The 20,687-nt window shown below is 53.1% G+C and overlaps 5 protein-coding genes across 5 annotated transcripts; 1 reads left to right on the forward strand and 4 right to left on the reverse strand.

Annotated features, from left to right (window-relative positions):
• Window positions 1–3,471: 3,471 nt before the first annotated feature.
• Window positions 3,472–5,110, reverse strand: HER10_EVM0011515 (uncharacterized protein). Its single transcript, XM_035480945.1, has one exon. The coding sequence runs from the start codon at window positions 4,961–4,963 to the stop codon at window positions 3,719–3,721; it is 1,245 nt and encodes a 414-aa protein (XP_035335380.1). The 5' UTR covers window positions 4,964–5,110; the 3' UTR covers window positions 3,472–3,718.
• A 3,990-nt stretch (window positions 5,111–9,100) lies between these two features.
• HER10_EVM0012922 (cyclic nucleotide-binding domain-containing protein) lies at window positions 9,101–13,728 on the reverse strand. The gene is made up of 6 exons (XM_035482299.1): window positions 12,810–13,728; window positions 11,985–12,743; window positions 11,771–11,913; window positions 11,175–11,721; window positions 10,690–11,123; window positions 9,101–10,640 (listed from the first exon to the last, which is right to left on the reverse strand). Exons 1-6 carry the CDS (start codon window positions 13,042–13,044, stop codon window positions 9,435–9,437), a joined length of 3,324 nt encoding a protein of 1,107 aa, XP_035335497.1. The 5' UTR covers window positions 13,045–13,728; the 3' UTR covers window positions 9,101–9,434.
• A 1,046-nt stretch (window positions 13,729–14,774) lies between these two features.
• HER10_EVM0005640 (DNA replication complex GINS protein PSF1) lies at window positions 14,775–16,916 on the reverse strand. Its single transcript, XM_035475246.1, has 3 exons — window positions 16,765–16,916; window positions 16,170–16,702; window positions 14,775–16,112 (listed from the first exon to the last, which is right to left on the reverse strand). The coding sequence occupies exons 1-3, from the start codon at window positions 16,789–16,791 to the stop codon at window positions 16,019–16,021; spliced, it is 654 nt and encodes a 217-aa protein (XP_035334957.1). The 5' UTR covers window positions 16,792–16,916; the 3' UTR covers window positions 14,775–16,018.
• A 121-nt stretch (window positions 16,917–17,037) lies between these two features.
• Window positions 17,038–18,517, reverse strand: HER10_EVM0010448 (EF-1 guanine nucleotide exchange domain-containing protein). Its single transcript, XM_035483120.1, has 3 exons — window positions 18,246–18,517; window positions 17,639–18,018; window positions 17,038–17,583 (listed from the first exon to the last, which is right to left on the reverse strand). Exons 1-3 carry the CDS (start codon window positions 18,353–18,355, stop codon window positions 17,354–17,356), a joined length of 720 nt encoding a protein of 239 aa, XP_035335301.1. The 5' UTR covers window positions 18,356–18,517; the 3' UTR covers window positions 17,038–17,353.
• A 350-nt stretch (window positions 18,518–18,867) lies between these two features.
• HER10_EVM0005698 (uncharacterized protein) lies at window positions 18,868–20,384 on the forward strand (the record flags this gene model as incomplete). The annotated part of the gene is made up of 4 exons (XM_035475304.1): window positions 18,868–18,924; window positions 18,983–19,052; window positions 19,103–19,601; window positions 19,826–20,384. 4 exons carry the CDS (start codon window positions 18,868–18,870, stop codon window positions 20,382–20,384), a joined length of 1,185 nt encoding a protein of 394 aa, XP_035334962.1.
• Between the last annotated feature and the right edge of the window lie 303 nt (window positions 20,385–20,687).

Below are 20,687 nucleotides of genomic sequence, written 5' to 3' on the forward strand. Positions count from 1 at the left end.
ATCGCTTGTCTTTCTCGTGTCTGTGTCATTCCCTGCCTTCGTCTCTGATTTTTCCCTTTTTCACTTCCATTTCCTTTTCACCCCTCCAGCTGGCCGGTCAGGGCTGAGGAGGGCGTGCAACACGGTCGTGATTGCCCCATCCCCGCCATTCACACTTCGGTCAGCACATGCAACTCTCTCCGGCCATGATGGGCTTTCGAGAGCAAAGGCACCATTTCTCTCCTTCCTCGACTCCGTCACGAATTGCTTCCCCATCGGCAACTAGTCAGGTACTAGAGACAACGTCCAAGAGATACACCACTCATCACAACGCCCGCAGCCCAACCCAGGAGGGTTTCCCTCGCTAGTCTGATCATCGTCAAATTGGTACCCAGACTTGGAGATTTTACCCCTGTCACATCCCCAGCAAAGACCATCGCTCAACTCAGGAACAGCAAGGGGGGGATCCCTTTTCAGCTTAGTCCCAGAATATACACGGTGCCGCCACGAGCTACCAGCATCAGAGGTACTCGACACATTAGGACGCCCCTTTAATCGCGAGAGACTGCGCGAGCACTTGGACCATGAGCATTGCTTCCCACTGCACAAGCACAAGTGTCGCGAGACATGGCGCTACTGTATCCCTCCCTCATGGTCCTTGGATGATAAGCCACGCTGCTCTGTGGCCTGACTCCTGGCCGCTACTTGGTCCCTAGGTCTCAGGATACTTCCAAGACCCCTGCTGTCAAATCCCAAACTGGCTTGCATCTGCGAGAGAGAGAGAAAGAAAGAGAGAGAGCTTGTGGGATGATGGATGGTCTACCTCGCTGGGACCGACGGCACTTGATCCACGACAAGACGCGGATGCACATGCGCGAGCTCCGTACCACCGTCGCACGCATATGCGCGTGCTTTCCAACCCTCAAGCAAGCAGAACAGCAAGCGTCCGCCGTCAGCATCCAGAGCACAAGGTGCGCATGTAACGAATTATGGTGATATTGCGCAGCCTCACCTGTCCATCCCACGCCGAGACATGGTGCTGCCACATGTCTGCCTCTTTGTCTCTCGCAAATTTGTGCAGAGTATGTGTTCTGGGTAGCACAGGATACCAGGTATAGCTACGGATACGCGTCACTCCACTCCTACCGCCCAAAGAAGCCTACTTTGTACGGATTTTCCACGAGCGCCAACAGCTCGGGTTCCCATGATCCATCTCCATGAATCTTCCTCAGACCCGCTCGTCACCCTCGGTGCTTTCTCGATCTGTCCCCGAATCCACAGAATCCTCGACAACGTTGACTCGATCAACAATTGGACAGAGCGCGGCAAATGGAATGACTGGGGGCAAACACTTTAAAGTGCCAACCGTTGTTGCAATCAAACAACGTCTGCGAATTGCCAGAGACCCCCATATGGACGGACCACGCTGTAATTTCCGGATGCCATCACATCACTACCTCTTCCAGCCAACGAGCTGCCATCTATGGCGTCCCCGTGCGCAAATCTTCTACTAGGCAAGCCGAACTAAGACCTCGATAACAGCCATCATATGCTACACTTTCTGCACGACTGCAGGAGCCGTCTCCGGGAAGCTTCCTAGCACGACCCAGAGTTGGAGAAGACGCTGTTGGCGTAAAAAGTCTGTGTGACGACAAGCACCTTAGCTGCACTGCTGCAGCCTCGTCCATTCCCCGCCGAATCTCATTCGCCAATGAAGCATAACGCGACCATGGCCCTGGTCTGGCAATCTCACAGAGCCTGGGCCCGTCGCACGAATCCTACGAAGGCCTCCCCCCCCCCCCTTCGAACTGGTCAAATTGGCACCATTGGACATTGCATCTTGGGGTCGGGGGCTCAGACCATCAATCTATCTGTTGTTCGAGCAGAAAACGTTCAGAGAATGACGGGCGGGATGGTAGAACCCCCGACACCGGGTCACTCTCGGCGAGCCGTCGTGCCGGACGTTCATGTATCACTGCCAGACCTCATCCCGTACTTCACTATTCCCGTCATCCGATGAACCTAGCATTCTGCCGCGTTGCTCCGTCTCCGCATTCCCACGTCGCAGGATGGTTGCGCAAGTGCCTCACCATGCTTAGCACTTCGATCCTCTGTCCACATCAACACGGTACCTGTACTGACGAGCTTGGAACTTCGAGTCCCGCTCAAAAGCGAGCGTTCCACGAGCTCAGATAGAAGCACAGGCGATGGATGGCCCAAGCTCAATTTACCTCATTGGGACTGAAGTCGGTATCCGTCCCCCAAGCCTGCACCTCAAAATTGCTTTTTCTACGTTTGGTTAATGCACGCAGGCAAGCTGCAACGTCTTGCGCCCCCAAAGAGGATGTTGGAGTTTCCAATACTTTTCCCTGGGCTAAGAGCCTACTATAGTCTACGGGGCAACGGGGCTGTCGATCTTGGATCATGTTCCTTCTGATGATCTCTGCTGAGTGTTTGCGAGCTTCTGACAAAACAAACGCTCTTTTGATTAATGGGCCCTATATTATCTATACACTGACTAGCCCAGGTGTCTTGACTCTTGCACGGCTGCCATGACATCCGAGGTATCTTGGCTGATTGGGTGAATTTGGATTAGCTTTCTATGCTATCCCACCCGACCTCGGATGGCGGGCTGAAGTATGGTAGGCATTTCAATTTGACAGTTGTGAGCCAACGTCTTTTTCGCTCGGACAATACTATACTCTGGAACACTAGCTGCAGATGGACATACACTATCGTACCTCTCTCCACACAGCCTTTGTGTAAGTTTCGAAAACCTCAAATACAACCCGAAATTTCTGGCGACCCAGCCAATGCAGTGTGTTGTTTGGTCTTCCATGTGGAGGCAAAACGAATGGTGTGTGTCGCTTTCCGCTACCAACCACACCTTTAGGTCCCAAGCCTTTCAACTTTTGACAGCAGCACGCAAATCGATGCAAAGAACGGATGAGAGACAGTTGACATTCATGCTCTGGCTTTCACCGGTCCGTTCCATGACTCAAGAGCCTATACCTAACGAAGTCACATTTAAAAACCGGCAGTTCTCGTCTAAACGTTGGTCCAGTTGCACGATGCTCCGCGACTGGGCGAAGCATGGAAGATCAAACCACAGGCCCTAGGATTTACCTAGGTGAACCTGGAGCCGCATCACCCTCCGCCTCGCCTTCAAGTGCGACCCTTCGCCCTCTACAACAAATTTCGTGCTTGGCAGATATCGACAGGGAGCCGGGGTTCTGGGGAAACTTCACTAATCAACAGGCTTGTTCCCCTTTCAAGCTGGCCGCGCAACCTTCACGGGTTTGCCGTCTATCTAGCGGTTCAATGATGTATTTCGAGGATAGGGAAGTGTTTTTCTTCTCAAATTACGGAAAGAAACGCTCTTAGCAGAAAGCAACAGCAACTGACTCAATCGGGTTGTCTTATACGTACTATGCTACAGCAGCTCTATCTCTATGATTTTTCTCTCATCGAAGAATTTTCCAGAGAAACGACCCTTGGACGAACATGCCAGGAGGCGGCCATGACATCCCAGTCAAGTTGACGTGATGGGGGGCTAAGCGACACGGCAGCTTGTCAAGAGGCAGGTTTCATCGACGCCGATGTTCCCAACGTTGTGTCTCTAGTCGCTAACGACTGGTCGAAGAACATTTGGGATTTCCACGGTATCAAGCTTAAAACCTTTCCCCCGCTGCAGCAGACGACGTACACGGACTCCGAGGTCTCACCCACGATCACTGTATCACAGCAGGCGGACTCCCCTACCTACGCTCCGTGTCTCAAAGACTTCCACAACACCGGCGCCCATGGCTTCCTCCAACACCCAGTTGAACTCCAAACCGTAAAACTCCTTCCATCGTTTAGTCCTCCCCGGCAGCACGCCGGCGAATTCTCCCCTGGCCCTCCTTGCCAGGCGTGCCTCGTCACGGGCTACGCCACCCTCCCACCGTTCCCGGAGCATAGACACGGGCATCTCCCTAAATTGCGACTTGGACAGGAGATGGGCCAGGTGCTCCACAGCGGCGGCGGTCAGTTTTAGAAACGACCCGTTACCGGGAACCGCGATGGTGAATTCGGCCCCCGAATAGGATGACGCGTCGGCGGCGGCGCCGCGGGATAGACGCGGCGCCTCTCCCCCACCACCCGCGGCGTGTATTCCTCCTTGTCCGCCAACGGCGTCGAAGCTTCCGGATGCTGCGCGGGAGACCGCTTGAATGCTCATCAAGCTACCGCGGTCTTCGGGGCGCAAGTGTAAGTTCATTAAAGGTGTATTTACGTGCTGCGGATGTATGCTGGATGTCAAGAACCCGGCCCGCACCAGGGCATCGGCCTGTTTATGGCCGCCGCAAGCCAGTCGCGGCATCGTCTGCGCCAGAGGGTTCTCTCTCAGGAACTTGACGTAGGCGGACCTCGCGTCGTCGTCCAGCTCCGCCGATTTTGCAATCATGTCCTCCAGCTCAGACGTCTGGATCAGGGCCTCGCCCAGGCCGCCGCGGCGTTGCACGTAGATCTTGCGCAGCGCTCCGCCGCGCTGCAACTCTGCGACCTCGCGCTCCACCGCCGTGGGCGAGGCGAGGAGGGCGTGTAAGTGCGATGTTGTCACTATGCCCGGCATGGCTCTGCGGTAATTGAGCACCTCGGCGATGCGCGTGGAGTTCATGCCGGCCGCCTCCGTGGGGACGGGGCCGAACATGCGGCTGCGGGTGTACTTTATGGCCTGGACGACGTCGCGCAGCGACATGTCCGTCGCCAGCGCCGCGACGAGCCCTGCGTCGTCGAGCCTGTCGTGGAAGAAGTCGTCATCGTCGTCATCATCATCTTGGGCGTGCGATATAGAATTCCTCTTGGCGCTGGTGCTGCTGCTGCTGCCGCCGGCAGACTTGCGGGGGCTACTCGTCCCGCTGTTCTTTCGTGGCGAAGCTGACGGCTTCGGCTTTGGTTTTGGCTTTTTTACTCGGCCGCCGCTTAGTATTGACCGCAAGCTCATGTTCTATTCTTTTTGGGTCTTGTAGGTATTCTCCTTCTTCTCTAGGTGTGCTCCCTGGCGTAGTTCGGAAAATGACAACGTCGCAAAAAGATGAGAGAATAGGTAAATAAGGTTGAGGATTTGTACGGATGGCCTGGGGTGTGTAGTGTGAACGTGGGATTTCCGGTACGTCAAAGTCCGGGCGGCTCCACTCCTGCTTTTATGTCCCGTTGACGGATTGACGCACGTACGCCGCCCGCGCCCTTCCGGGTGTAGAATTCGGGTGCAGGACCCTTTTTTTTTCGTCCTTCCTTCCTTGGGTTGGTATTAGTGGTGGCGAATCCGACGAAGAGGTGCCGCGTCTTAGTTTCCGCGTGAGATTTCCCTTCGTTCAGAGGACAAAAGTATTATTAATCAGCAGTCACGGTATAAGTAGTTGCAACTCGGGCCCTCGCCAAGAAAGCTGTCAATGTACGTGATGAGAAAAGAGACAACGAGGCTGACCGGTCCGTGGCCTTTTGGATATTCTGCCTCGAATTTGTTTTATTCTGCCCATAATAGGGGTTGAGAGTAAGTCAAGTCCCGGTCCGCCTGTTCTTCTTTCGGCTTTCGGCTTCCTTGGATTTGGTTCGGCTATGTTGGCGAAGAATCAAATAGGCACCAGAGATGAAGACGATGACAGGTGGGATGTTCCTCCTTCTTTCGCATTGTTACACAAAGCTTAAATTCATGAATAGAACGGTTCTAGAACAGAGGGTTGGGATGGAAATCGCGAAAAAGACGTCTCCATGGTGGTTCGAGCAGAGTAGAAGGTACCTCTACAGCCGAGAGCATTGATTTTGGGACGAACATCAAACCGGAAGCTTGGCAATCTTTACTGAATTTCATACCCTACACTGTGCCTGTGGGTTGGGAATTGTAACCATCTTCCTCTGCAAAAACGGGCCGACGTTCTTTAATTCATCATGCTGGAAATGAGACTTTATTCCAGGGCAGCGTTGAGCTGGTTGACAGCCGAAATTTGAACGTTGTCCCCAATGGAAGGTTGCTGGTGAATTGCGGCCGCAACTTTCCTTGTGAGTATCATCAGTCCGGTCAGTGTTGCAACTCGGCTATGTGAGCATACAAGACTTGAAAAGAGAGTCTCCCCGTTGCGCTGTTACGCCGGGCCGAACATGCCGCTCCTCTGCATTCGATACGAAGGATGGCCAAGGGCCATTGTCCTTTTTGCTTCTCTTTTCGTCCCCCCTTTTCTGGTTTCCTCCATCCACCCTAGTTGAGGTAGCACCGTCATTTGATAATGTGTTATCGCGGTGAATGCTATATCGTCGGAATCCGGCCCCCAGGTTGCACGCATTAATTTCCCAGAATTCAGGCAGAACCAGACTTCGGTACGGCATTGATGTTGGACGGCGGTGACATCGGGATGTAACGCAATGAGTTTGCCTAAAAGGGGGAGAAGTCTAGGAGGTTCATCTGAACTCTTTTCAAAAAAAAAAAAAAAAAAAGCTACGATGAATGTTTAAAATGGCGGCAATGATGTTGGTCTCCTCGACGACGAGGGATCTTTGCGTTGCAACGAATTCTAATGGTTCCGTATCCGTCCCGAACCTACAACAAAGGGGGGCCTTGATACGTTTCTGCGACTCGGTGCTGAGTGTTGCGTGAGACTAACGCCAGAGCTGCTGCACATTCTGCTGCGCTCAAGTATCTCTCCATACTGTGCCCAATATCCCAGAGCTACGTATCGGCTAATAAATGAGTCCTACAGTGGCAAAGCTGTTACACTCCCATCTGGTTCGATTATCCAACCACTCTTTGCCTTTGGAGACATGGAAATGGGTTCTAGCAGGTCGGGTGCCCACTCTCCGTAGAGTTCAAAGCCATGATAGTACGGCCTGCCATCGCATCCGAAGCTGCCGACGTTGGAGCCTCCCATTATCGACATTCGGTCTCCGTCAAGTGTCGCAGAAGTCGATCACAAGATCTCCTCCTGAGAGTGCTTTGTCGCTCGCCTCCGCCTCCGCCTCTGGGAGTCATCATCCTTCCACCCTCAGGTGGACATGTTATTGACGACGACGACGACTGCTGCTTATCCCTAATCCACTATGGAGCAAGTCCCTGGCTTCTTTGGCTGTCCTGGGAGTCTCAGACTACCGAAGGGCAAACCTTCCGTTTCATTCAAGGTCTTCACTGCCGAGCATAGCCTTCGAGTGTTGAAGTGTTCGCCGTGCTCACTGGAAGATGAGAGATGTGCTATCCTCTTCTCTTTAGTATTTTGACCATTTTTGTCCAAAGATTGTCGAGCTCTGGGGCTGAGACAATTAGGGCGTAACACGGTTGTAGAAAGGTATAAGCACGCCTCAGATCTCGACTCTCGTGAACTACCTTGATTATGGCTTGAGCAAGGAACCTGCCACTTTCCTCGGCAAGTACGAAAGTCGATGTCAATAGCTCATTAATATCGTTCCGAATCATCAGGTATCGTAAACAGCTCCGAGCCGCAGCTCTACCGTTTATGTGTCACCTCACAAAGTCGTCGGGGCTCGATTAGAAACCATGACTCTATAAGAAATATCACGCTGAAGCTCCCATTTAGCTTCGCGTCTTACTACCAGGCAAGCCACGTTACTGCAAGTCAGATGGTAGCATGTGCCTTCAATATGGCTCCTGGCGGCTGGAAACCCAGCCCAGCTATTCAATCAAGCTGGTGGCTGAGTATCCAACTCGTGAGTATCTGCGTCTCGTGTAACCATAGTACTCGAGGCTTGACTGAAACTTATCAATCATGACCACGCCGTCCACCTCCAGCGCTCTTTACTTCTGATAGATTTATTTCACCAGGTCACGGACTGAGATTTCTTTTCAAAGATCTTCGGCATGCGTATATCGAAAGTCCCAGAGGGCTGCCATAGGTGACCCGATAATCCAGTATTTCAGTTGATAACTATACACGGTCACTACGCCCGATGGCATTCCCAGTGGCCAGCGAATTCTCATCAAAACATACAAAAAGGTCCTGGCCTGCTTTCACGCCACGTTCCACTGTGTTCACGACGCCTGTAGTCTGCTCATGCTGTTGGTATGGCTCCCGAGCTCCTAACTATCCAGTATCGTAGAATGCCAAAGCATCATGGGACATCTCGGCTGCTCTTTACTGGTCCCGGATATTCTAATGAGGAGACTTCGGAGACAAGCCCCTCAAAGACTGCATAAAAGATATCATATGATGTTGTTCTGGTCTCCAGAAGCCACCGAGGCACTGGCAGCTCCCAGTTCTCAGCTCCCAAGATGAGGCAGGCTTCTATTGAGAGAGATGAAAATGGGTACCAGAGATGGCTTCCTCTCACATCTGATTCAGCGTTGCGGTCCTGTTACCTTTCTATGGGAATCCCGAATAGGAAGCCGGCGTACGCAGTATGGCTAGGAGACGCTGGAAACATCTTTAACACGGCAAGTGTAGGATACCGTATGATATGTTCAAGGAATCGACGAAACAAGTCTCTCAAGTCGGGATTAACAGGTGTCTTCATCCCGCGTCTGCCTGATATGAAAAGAAGACTCCTACTCACTCCCAAGAAAGCGCACCAAGCTCTAGCTTACGATTCTGCAAAATCACACTCAAAACAGGATATAAGAAGCAAATAACACGAAAGGCAGCAAGAGCCATACGATTGCCCATCCCCAAGTCCATCTTGCCACCAAGGTCACGGACTCGGGCATTCTATAGAACCAGCTAGACGCCAGACTCAACATGACAATGCAAAACCCAACACGAGTCTAGAAGCCGCCCTTCGATGAGACCAACCCAGAAGAATACGGGGAACGCGGGTCAAAAACAGCCCAGCGTCAACATCACCACAGCTACCAAAAGTCCATAGCAAGCGATGCTCACAACAATAAAACATAAGAATGAAAAAAAAGAGCACACGACACCAAAACATGTTGCCTCGAGACCAAAACAAACCACAATTTGAGCGGAAATCAAAGGGTCTCAGACACACCGACAAAACGAACCAAGACAATGTCTCTTCCTGACTCGACTCTTTCTCCATCCTTCTTATCAATTTGTCAGTGCTCATTCAACAATCCCAAGGACAAGACCAAGAACGACAGGGCAGACTCAAAGTTACAAGACAAGTGATTCTCTTGTTGATGTTAGAATTTGTTTTTTTGCTTTTTCTGTAAGCACAGAGGGAGGAGTATCTCGCGCTCTGCGACGCCTGATGTCTAGGTAGGTAGGTAGGTACTCCAAAAAAGGAAGTAAAAGCTATAAACAACAAGAAGTATGTAAAATAGCACAACCTTCGCTAACGGGAGGTCCAAAATCAATGTACCGGGAAAAGTAAAGACACCCCAAATCCTTTTACACAACCTTCTCTACTTTTTTAGTATCCTGACAACTCCAATGACGTAAAGAAAAGAAATAGGTAAAGTATCTCGATATGTCACGTTCGGTGATCGCGTGAGAGAAACTTCGTCCGTAAGGTGCCTAGCCGGCAGTGGTTAAGATGTACGAAGTGATGGAGGACATCCGCTCACTCGTCAACTTCAACGAAACCCTCAACAACTCCTGCGCAACGTCCGGCTGGTCCTTCTGCAGCCGTTGCCATCCCTCCTTGTCCATCCGCCAGGCGACGCAGTCCCTATCAACCGTCACCGTGGCCGTCCGGTCCGTCTCCGAGAAGAAGGGCAGCTCGCCGCATGTCGTGCCCGCTACAATACTCTCCGTAAGCTTGCCTTGCGGCATGTCGTAATCGGCGCGTAGGATGCCCTTCTCCACGAGGTAGAAGCCCTTGGCGGGCTCGCCTCTCGTGAACAGAACTGTGCCGGCCTGGTATTCCATCCGTGAGAAGTATCCAACGGCCCGGAACCAGAAGTCCTCGTTCCTCTCGCTCAAGCCCTGGAAGATCTGCAACATCAACCGCAGAGGCTCCTTAAAGCTCTGCCACCTCTTCGTGCCCGAGGACTCTGTGTTCGCCAGCGCGTTTCTGGCAGCTTCATGCAAATGGTTGCGTCTCGGTGAGTTGATGACCAAATCGAACGATCCCCGGTCTGGCTTCGAAGGGACGTCAAGATTCGCTGTTGGTGCGTGACGAGAGCCATTGTGAAGCGCCTCCTGGCTTGTGTAAAGAGTCTTGAGCAACTCGTTCTCACAGCTCTCCAGAGCCGAGTTGAGGTCGGGAAGCAATGTAACTTCGATGCTTTCATTGTCCTCATTACCCAGCCCCATGGCCCGCAAATTGCGGCCAACTTCACTTTCCGCGTCCTTTCCACTCAACACCATGACGATGCCCTTATTGTCGAGCAGCCTGCTGATAGTATTGAAAGCTTCACCGGCGGAGTAATCAAGACCTGTGACGTGATACAGGTCGAGAACGAGATATTTGATGGGCCTCTCTGCAAAGGCACTGTCGTCGATGAGAGCCCGGATCTTTTCTTCTACACTGACGACAGTGCCGAAAAAGAGGAAGCCAGTGAGCTTTACAATGTAGATTTGTCGACGAACTTCCTGCAGGTAGTGATGCTGTGAGGGGTTTCTGCGTACGGTTGAGCCAACGATTTCGCCTGTATAGCTTGCTCGTACAGCAGATACTCTCGAAGTCTGAATGATTAGTGACGCAAAGGCGAGGATGATGCCCACACCGATGCCAATGACGAAATCGTAGATGCCCATTACTAGGACGATTACAATCACCTGATCAGGGAGTTAGCAAAGACTAGTAAAAGACAGACAACAAACATACCGTCAGATACTCGGCCAGTTTCAGCTTCTTCCTTGGAAGCCACACGGCTTCGAGAAGAAGCTCAAAGCCAAGGTCGAAGATAAGAGTGCCGACCATCATGATGGGGATAAATCCAATGATCTTGGGGCCAATCACCATGACACCAAATGTCAAGGCTGCTAGCATGACGCCAGCAAGCCGGCTGTCTCCGCCAGACCGCATGAAAAACACGGTGTTGGCGTAGACAAGATAGTTTTGAATACTACCGCATAGGCCAGAGATAAAGTTGGAGTAGCCGTGCAACTTCAGCTCACGGTCGAGGTCAGCATTGTCCTCACCAGTCTGCAGGGCCAGGGCCGGAACATTGATGGGAACGTGGAGGATGCCGAAAAAGGTGAGTGCCAGCATGGCTGGAATGCACTCCAAGACGGCATCCCACTCGACTAGGTTGAATTCTAGAGTTGTACGTTAGCAATAGTTGGATACGTGAGGCATGGTTCGCTTACTGTACAACGTATAGAAGTACCACCAAGGCTCATCGGCCGGTGGTCCTTCAAAAATCCAGCCATGATCTCGGAGAGTATCAGGCTCTAGCGCATCCAGAGAGAACACGAAGAAATAAAAGACAATCGGAATGGTGATGATGTACAGCGGCAAGAAGTACTTGGAAGCACCTCTTGTCTGACTGTAGAAAAGAACAATGGCCAGCAAGAGGGGGATCAGCCAGAGAAGTACTGTGTCGGACTGGAAGAGTTTGTGGAGGGTGTCCATGTCGTATTCCAGGCTGCCATCCATTCGGGCAGAAACTTCGAATCCCGTGGCAACCAGGAACCAGCCGACACCTCCAATACAGCCGATCAAGATGTGCCTGGGGATGAAGCCCACCATGTAGCCGAAGTTGAACTTGCCCATTAGATAGAACACCGCGCCTGTCATCATAGAACTGATAGCATACGTGACAATCGTCGTTGCGATTACAGCGTCTGGTTGATCCTCGCCAATATGGTCCGTAATTGTTTGGGCCATATTATGGAAAAAAGGTACGACCTCGATCTGCGGGAGAGTGAGCAAGGGCCCTATTGCATGATCTGGAAGAACTCACCAATTCGGAGCCGACGCCTCCCTTGAAAATACTACCGGTTGAGAAGGTCAATTGAGAAACAATGGTGCTAACATAGAAAATGGAGATGCCCGCTGAGCCCAACCCAGCAAAAATGGGCTTGCCGAGGGGGAAGAGAATCATGCCTAGTCCAGTTAGAATAAATGCCGTGGATTTGTGTACCATTTTTTTTTTCTTTCAATAGAGAGGGGCATACCGTAAGATAACGCATCAAGAACATTGAGCAGCAATCCAACAATGACAGCCGGCAAGCAAGATACCGGGGCCACCACGGCATTTTGCCATAACGCTTGGCGGTCCCATGCTTTGGGACTCGTCGCAATCTGATAACCATGAACGATGCGTTCTTCGACGTTCACGGTAAGGTCCTTCAGACCTCCCAACCACCGCTTCTTAGGCCGCTGTTTCTGCCCTTCCACGTCGACTTCGGTGCTAGCTCCGCTCGTGTTGTAGCTCTCGAGACTATCAGACGATAACCTGGGGATCAGGGGAGTACGCTCGGTAGGCTGTCTGACAACGATCCTCGCCGGTTGCTGCTCCCCTCGTTCCTGTCTCTCCGCAGAGTGCGCTCGCTTCGGTTCGGGGCTCGATGGTTCCAATGGCTCGGAGTGGGGTTCTGGTGACGGATCTCGGTGCGACTGAGGAGGTGACTTCTTGAGTAGGTTCGTCAAGATTGAGGGGCCATCCTCTGGTATTTCATCCTCGTTTCCATCCGGCGAGGGAGGCTCCGATACCTCTTGTATCGTCTCGGAGCTCGCTGCATGCGTAATTTCGTCATCGTCCTCCTCCTCGTTGTCCGAAATAGCAGTTTCCCGTGCGAGAGCTGACGACTGGGAGCGTTGGCGCGAGAGGAAAGCCGGGCTCTGACCCGTCTTCTTGTCGGACAGCAGATACGAGGCGAGTTCAGCCGTATCTTCGCGCACGCTGCGGGCGGACTGGGCGCTGTCGACGGGGGCTACAGATAGCATGTTAGCTGGTTGTGTGTCCTGTATGACGTATGCGCCGACAACGGGATGCTTGCCTAGGTGGTCCCTCACGTTGCCGTGAATGAAGGAACGGATCGGCTCTCGGTGACTCGAGCTCACGGAAGAGGATAGTAAAGTTCTCGAATCGGGAGCATTCTGCGAGTTCCGGCCGGGACTGAGGAGCGGGTTTTCCGGGTTAATCTCTGCACTGTTCCTCTGAGATCTCTGGGAGCTCAAGGAAGCGGCTCTTCTCCTCCATGGAGAGAAACCGGCAAAGTTGGGAGAAGACATGGCCAAGGTAGCTAGCTAGCTAGCTGGGTGACTGAGTATGCGAATAGTTGGTGTTTGGGCGCCGAGGATCACCGTTGCACCTCTTAAAGGCACCAATTGTCAGGGTGCCAGGCCGGTGGTGCGGCTGTTCTTGCAGGTTTTACGTCGTGGAAAACATGAGAAGCTGAGCTGGGGTGTGCGCGCGCGAGAGAGAAATGTGTGGTGGGTTTCGGCGCAGATAAGAGATGGGAAAGTGTAGCACTCCGTAGGAGATAGCAGACAGACGGGGCCAGATCTACGGGCAGAGCCAGGATGGCCCGTGTAAGTCGTCCTGGTTTCTGGGTCGTGAGCGGAAAGGCTCCAAAGGCTAACAAAGCCAAAGAAGGGTTGGATGGAGAAAGATGGAAGAAGAGCACGAACCTGGAAACAGGAATAACCAAGTGGGTGGACGGGCTGGTTTAGAGCAGACGGGACGGAGATGGAAAGCGTGGAGACCGTGGAGAGCGTGAGAGCCACCTGAGAGGTAAGTTGAAGGCAAGACGTGAGGGAAGTAGTGGAAGTGTACCAGAGAATTGGACGAGGTTCAAGAGGTTGTCGTCAACATGGCAAGGCATGGCGCGCGCAACGCAACAGCATGCAGAACGACGCAGCACGCAGCACGTAGCACGCAGAATTAGACGAACGACAAACCTTGATCCAAGTCAAATTTGCATTTTGCATGTGGCCCCTCGCCCCTCAGTAGCGTGCCTCCTACGGCATGCTACCACTTTTACTGCATGGGAGGCACGCAAGTGCTGGGTCCAAGTCGCCCAACTCGCTCAAGCTTGCCAAGTTGCCTCTGTACCTACCTTACCTCAGGAGGTACTTCAGGTGAGGTACCTACCGGCTAGGCTGTTACTGAGATGCTTGTCCCTCTCTTTACGGCTAGCCAGCACAAATCCTCGTGGTATCTTGGTGCGGGCATTCCGTAGCCCATCGCAGTCCGGGTTGCCGTAACCACCGCACTCTGTATCATGTTAGTTCATGAACCATGAAGACCTACGCAGTGTGTATTGTGTGCATCCATCTCGCTGACTGCCCGCGGATAGGTGCCGATGGCGCTCAACTCTCCAGTTGCACTACGTAACGCCCGCGAACAATCCCTGCACCTACAGCACGGCGACCCCTCCAGTGAGCCACTTACAGCCGCTGCAAGGCAAATGGAATGGCGAAATGGGTACCGAGTACTCCGTACCGCAGAAAGTACACTATTCCCTCCGGCACAATGAATGGTTGGACTGGAAGCACGGCAGACCAACTGGGTAGCCCACCCTCTCAAAAGTCGGCTCCCCCACTTCGGATCCAAGGATTTTTTTCCCCCTTCCTCTGGGCTTCGGCGGCCGGGGCTACTCTCTGCACACCCTCACTTCTTTCTCCCTCCATCGTGGATCGTGGTGCGGTACCTACCTGTGCCTGTGTATCCGTACCTACCCTTCGCTCTCCATGACTTCCCAACAACAATCCAAGCATCAGGCTCTGGACCGTGGGCTATCCAGTGGGCCGTGGGCCGCAGGCAGCATACGGAGGGGGACGGAGGCCAAACGCCCGCACCGTCGAGCGGCTGTCTCCGTCTGGTGTATCAAGATTCATGAGTGACCATATCCCAGCCAAAGCTCACGTCTGGAAGAGCCAATGCAATGCATCTTCAAACTCTGCTTCCTTCACAACTCTCGCGTGGGGTAATACGGCGTGTCAATTGGAGAATTTGGCGTCAATTGCTCGTCATCGTCTCCCTTCAATGGCTCGACGTGTTCTGCAACGCTGCAAGATGTACTAATAAGCTAAGGTCACAATCAGCAGACTAATACCTTTGGCCGTCTCCTACTTCGGCCTACATCGGCCCTCCCCTGCTCAGTTGCTGAGGTATACTGTGAGTGTACCTAGCCACCTCATGTCCGGGACTACAGGTCGACAGTCGACCAACAACGACTAGGTATGATGCGGCGCATGATGCAATGCAGCGCACAAGGCCATGCCTGTGCTGTGCAACTGAGCTGTTTTGTCCACAACCGACTGGCTGCCCTTATTGCGGCTCCGGCTCGTTAGATGACGGCCCTGCTTTGAATTCGCCTCAAGAGACGTCCAAGGTCGTAGACATGTCTGAGGTTTCAATGCAGCCCGATCTTCCAATGTCGCTATCGCTTTTCCTTCTCCTCATCCGCCGCCGATATCGCGACATCTGATGTTCATTCCCCGCGCGCCACCACAACTGGTCCAAGCTGCCGCACACTGGCTTGTTATCGAGGTGGCCCAAGAAGTCGAGGTGCACGTTTGCCTGCCACATGCGAGACATATTCCCCAATTCTCCCCTCATCGCTGACAGCCCAAAAGCAAGGAGCCCGTTACAGACTCAGTCAGCCCAGCAACCCTAGATATGCCGCATGCCATCTTGGCCCCGGATTCCGTTACTTGAACCTCCATCAGACCCTTTTTGCGGGCCTCATTGTGTTGCTGCTATGCGAGCCACTAAATTTGGTCCAGAGGCGGCCGCATCGGAAGCCGTCCGCGATGCAGATCTTGGCCCCCATGTTGCTCAGGACCAGGCTTCATGTTGACAATAACATTACTCTGATCCATGGCAAGAAAGAAGTCGCCTGCACCGCTTGGTCTCTTCTCGCGAGCCCGGTCGCTCACAGCCCCTTGAAACTGCAAACTGCATGTGTGCACCCCGCGTACCCCGCGAAGTGCCAGCAGAATATTGCTCACATGTCGAGATGCTCGCATCATCTTGACGCATCGCACCAGGTTATTTTGCCGGCAATGGTGCCCCGCCTTGCCTTTGACGAGAATTTCGAATCTTATCATCCGTGCAAGGGTCTGGACAAGGCAGTCGTACATCCGTACCACTTGAGCTTCACAGATCTCCAAGAATGGTAGAAATGAAGACACATTCCTCTTAGTATCGTTATCTTGAGACTCCGAGGTCAACCAGCCAGGTCGAGGTCGTTCATGAGCATCAGCTGAGTTTCTGGAGATAACCCTGTGCTATGAGCCGCTCCACGTCGCCCTGTCTGACATAGAATTGACTGTTCTTGGTCAAGTTGATGGCGCTAGATCCCCGGCGTCAGACACAATCCTTATCTGTGGTTCAAGAGGTTCAAACTCACCCGTATTCGGTCTGGATTTCTCCTGCATCCTTCAAGACTCTCACGTCAATGAAGAGGTCTCGCGGTGGTTCCAAGCTGCCCGTCAAGTCGATGTCCGTCCATTGCCCTTTGTAGGCAGCCAGCAGATCGCCGTACTGCCTCACATACTCCTCCTCTTGCGGGCTAAGGCTGCTCGTAGGACCATCGGCATTGCCATTGGGGGCACCCGTTGATGATCCCGCATTGCCTCGTACTTGTTGCCCGGCCAGATCAAGCACATCGACTCCCTTCCATGCCAGTTCCTCCAATTTATCTGTCCGAGTTCGGTGGTAAGCGAGAACGCATCGCTTATTCCTTCGCATGGAGAGATAGTTGACAAGGACTGTGCAGGCTGTCGCTTGGTTGGCGGCTGGGTCGAAAGAGCCCTGGAAAGGTTCAAGAACCTCCGTCACATCTTTCTCTAGGTCTCGTACTTCGCGCGTAACGGCGCGTACTATCTCGGCTTGATACGCTGGCAAATGCGAAAGGTTTTGGGTTCGTTTAGCATGTTGCACCTGGCAAACGCGTTAGCTCTTTGCAACTACGTGACAAAGACTATCTTTGGGCCTGGTCATACCAACTTATTGCCCAAATCGCCGTACATCTTGACAGAAAGTATTTCAGCCTGGGCAAGCGAATGTGAGCTAGTTGTGTTGCTGCGGCTGGCGCGTCTCGTGTCGACGTTCGCGTTGCAAGCTTGAAGCTGGCGGGTTCGCAGCAAGCTACTCGAGTCGCGTTGCATTGGCTTGCTTACCCTCCCGGGAGGGCCCTCGATGGAAGCGAAGAATTGCCCCTCACTTAGCGCCGCCCCACTTTGATACACAATTCACCTTTGTAAGATTTTGACTGGGCGAGAGCAAAGAGTCATCAAGGTCGAGAGGTGCCAATTCGATCCCTCATTCATGATCAAGGAATCGAGACGCAGAAAACTTAGGGATTGGAACCGAGGTATTGTCTTCTTCAAAAGGTTTTCATAACCTCATTTGTATTCATAAAAGGCCTTCAGCCCGCACTCTTTGTGCAACAAAGGACGCTGCCTTTGTTGGTGCCAGAAACTGTTGCGTTTCCTGAGCCATAACCTTTCTTGTGAGGATTCTATGGATTTTTTTTCATGTCTCCACCATCATGCCTCGTGAAATCATCCCTCCCGTTCATCATAAAGCCCCTTACAGCTTCTGCATAGCAGCAATGTCCACGGACTGGACGTAGTCCTCAAGCTCGGCAATCTCCTCCTCGAGATCAGACAAGCTGATCTTCTCATCCTCGACAACGAGGTTGATCTGGAGCTTCTTGATACCGAAACCGACGGGAACAAGCTTGGAGGCACCCCAAACGAGACCGTCGTGCTCGATGGCACGGACACCGGCCTCAAGGGCAGCCATGTCAGTCTCGTCATCTGCAATATGGTCAGTATACATTCCTCGGTCCATGGTTCGAGCAGAAATCCTTACCCCAAGGCTTGACATCCATAGTGACAACGGACTTGGCAGCGAGCTTGGGCTTGTTGTCCTTCTTCTTCTTGTACTCAGCAAGGCGCTCCTCACGGATGCGAGCAGCCTCAGCGTCCTCCTCCTCGTCGTCAGAGCCGAACAGGTCGACGTCATCCTCGTCCTCCTCGGCGGCGGGGGCCTTGGCGGGGTTCACGGGGAGCTCAGTGGCCTCAGGGCCGTAGACGGAGTAGGACTTGGAGGCATCACCGGGGAGGGTGGCGAAGTCGCTCTCGTAGGAGGCGATGTGCTTGTACCATCTGGCGGCGTGGGGGTACTTCTCGGCATCAGGAGCGGACTGAAGAGCCTTGAAGGTGGCAACGTCGGCCTGGGAAGGGGTGGAGCTGTGCCGATTGTTAGCGGCGATGTCTTGCCCAAGTTTGCTTTTGCGAGATAAAAGTGAATGGGTAAGGCGGGGGGTCAGAGTTGCACAAAGTGCTGGTTTTGTCGTCAAATAGCAGGTCTTGAGGCTGCCTCCGAAACACGGACCAATTTTCCTCATCATGTAATGCCAAAAGGGGAGTCGAAGAAGGGTAACTCGGGAGCGGTGAATAGGGAGTTGCAAACTTACCCGACGATGTAGGAGCGGGTGGTGAGCCAGCTGTTCAGCACTGACACGATTGTCAGCCCGTGAAAGAAAGAAGAATCATCGCTGCAGAAACTTACTGGCAGCACCAGCATCAGTGAGAAGGTCGGCGAAGCCCATTTTTGCGGTTTGAAGAGTGTGTAGAGGGAAGGGAAAGGGGTATCTGTGGAAGAAGCAGAAGAAGGAGGATGTGTTGAGGTTCAGGTAGAAATAAGTAAGTGAAGGTGGGGTTGGGAAGGACCAGGTCGAAAATTTTGAGATTGCGGTGCTCTTCACTCAGGTTCTGAGCGGCACGGACCCCACCATCTTGGTTGCCCAGCGCCAGACCCCTCTTCGGAGTAAGGACGGGCCGGGAGAGCAGAGCCCCTGCGGTGGATCCGACCTACGACGGGTGTGGGATGAGGTGGATGGATCCGACGCCGCCAACCCACCTCAGGCGGTAGGCAGGGAGCTCCTACGCAATTGCGGCCGATAGCTCCAAACGAGACAAGCTCGACCTTACGCCAATCGCCCTTCTCCAAATCACCATACAAACGACTACCAAATCCGGACTTCACGACAACAACCTGCTGTTCCTCATCACACAAATCCGAATTGAAGACACACCATGTCGTCCTCGATTCTGCCGATAATCACCTTTAAGGCTGGTATCTGCGAGGCAGACGTCAGTAGTGCAGTTCCGCAATCATTGCCATACCCTGGTTCGCTGACATCTATCATAGACCTCCAGCAAGCCTTACAAGATTAAGCCGCAGGCGACACCTGGCTACATCTACCTCTACTCCGAAGATGGTTCGTATAGTCGTTACCGATATCTCTTGCAGATGCCTAATAAGTCACAGACTTGATTCACTTCTGCTGGCGAGAGCGTACCGCCACCATGGAGAATCCCGATCTCGACCTCGTCATGGTGCCCATGGACGGTGAATTTGTCGCTCACGCTGCCGCCGATCAACCCTCAGCAAAGACCAACGGTCGCGTCTTTGTCCTCAAGTTCGGTTCTTCCTCCCAGAGACACTTCTTCTGGCTCCAGTCCAAGCCTCAGTCGCGCAACGGAGACCCCAGCTGGTTCAGCCCGCGCGACAAGAAAATTGGTGAAATCGTCAATGCGCTTCTCCAGGGCGAGGAGGTCAACGTGAGCCGCGAGCTGGCGCAAGTTCGCAACACCGACGACAGGCGGGACGATGACGATGACGAAACGATGGAGGATGCTGAGGGCCAGGGTGACCGGCACGAACAGTCCCAGGGAGGCAGCGGTGGTGCTGGTGCTGGCGCTACAGGAGGCGATATCAGAGAAGAAGGCGAGAATGCCAGAGAAGGTGGAGGTGATGGAGCACGAGCGTAGGTTACTTCCTCATGCATGGCTCTGGCGGTTGGAGCCCAGGGTCGTTAGAGTTACACGGGCTACATGGGCACTGGCGAGGAAAAAGACGGCCCGTCTTATGGCGTCACCTGTACTTTTAGAGCCTTTCAAAAGACAAGAGGGTTCGGAATCTTGGCTTTTCAGCGCAGTGCCCATGGCTTGACTCTTTCCATTATATGCTTGTGTGCTAATTGCTTCATAGTGCTGCTGGTGGCTCCAACACTGACGCGGATGCTGCCGTTCGGAACTTCCTGGCATCATTACAAGGCAACGCCAACTTGAGTGGACCACAGCAGAGCGGGCAGCAGCAACACGCAGACAAGCCTTTCCCATACCTGAGCCATCTTCTTCCGAACGAGATCACCATCCCAATGCTTCGATCGGTATCGGAGGATTTTATCGACAGCCTTTTGAGCTTTCTGCCCCCCGCAATCGTCGTGCTTGCCACGGAGGCAGACGACCTGGGTGACTCTGAGCCCACGGCAGACGCTGCTGCTGCTGCCACAGCCACGTTGAGCCTTGCAGAGAAGAAGAGCCTGCTGGAGAGAGTGCTCAGAAGTCCCCAGTTCCATCAGGCACTTGGAAGCTTGACCATGGCGCTGCGTGATGGTGGTCTTCCTACAATTGCGGAGGCTCTTAGCGTTAAGGTGCCCAATGGCGGTTATATGAGGGGTGGTGCTATGCCCCTGGGTGGTGGCGAAGCGGTAGAAGCCTTTGTCGAGGGTGTCAAATCAACCGTCAAGGAGAAGAAGCAGGGTTAGACGTGGCTTGGATGTTGAGATGATAGAAATCAAAACGATGGACTGCCTGATATTCAGATCTTCGTCTGGCATCTAGCAGTGGTGATGATGTATCCAGTGAAGACCCTCTGACCTGTCCTTCGGATTGAGTGCGAGAAGACCTAGGAGAAGCTGGACACGGAAACATGATGTAGGTGTCTTGAGACCAGTCATTGTGTGCGCCCGATTTATTGAAGGTAATGGCGCCGACACACGCCCTGAGCAACTGGCTAACACAAATGAGGTTCTATAAAGACAGGCAGCACGTTCAACATGCCTGTGCGA

This window comes from Colletotrichum scovillei (genome assembly GCF_011075155.1).
Source record: "Colletotrichum scovillei strain TJNH1 chromosome Unknown Contig00004, whole genome shotgun sequence".
NCBI lineage: Eukaryota > Fungi > Ascomycota > Sordariomycetes > Glomerellales > Glomerellaceae > Colletotrichum > Colletotrichum scovillei.

Coding starts and splice junctions, on each gene's coding strand:
- HER10_EVM0010448 (XM_035483120.1), bottom strand. CDS start 18,355: ATGCTGGTGCTGCCAGTAAGTTTCTGCAGCGATGATTCTTCTTTCTTT. Junction 18,019..18,245: donor ACCCGCTCCTACATCGTCGG/GTAAGTTTGCAA, acceptor CAATCGGCACAG/CTCCACCCCTTCCCAGGCCG. Junction 17,584..17,638: donor TATGGATGTCAAGCCTTGGG/GTAAGGATTTCT, acceptor ACCATATTGCAG/ATGACGAGACTGACATGGCT.
- HER10_EVM0011515 (XM_035480945.1), bottom strand. CDS start 4,963: ATGAGCTTGCGGTCAATACTAAGCGGCGGCCGAGTAAAAAAGCCAAAA.
- HER10_EVM0005640 (XM_035475246.1), bottom strand. CDS start 16,791: ATGTACGGCGATTTGGGCAATAAGTTG. Junction 16,703..16,764: donor GCGATTTGGGCAATAAGTTG/GTATGACCAGGC, acceptor CGCGTTTGCCAG/GTGCAACATGCTAAACGAAC. Junction 16,113..16,169: donor GAAATCCAGACCGAATACGG/GTGAGTTTGAAC, acceptor CCGGGGATCTAG/CGCCATCAACTTGACCAAGA.
- HER10_EVM0012922 (XM_035482299.1), bottom strand. CDS start 13,044: ATGTCTTCTCCCAACTTTGCCGGTTTCTCTCCATGGAGGAGAAGAGCC. Junction 12,744..12,809: donor CAACGTGAGGGACCACCTAG/GCAAGCATCCCG, acceptor TGCTATCTGTAG/CCCCCGTCGACAGCGCCCAG. Junction 10,641..10,689: donor AACTGGCCGAGTATCTGACG/GTATGTTTGTTG, acceptor CTCCCTGATCAG/GTGATTGTAATCGTCCTAGT.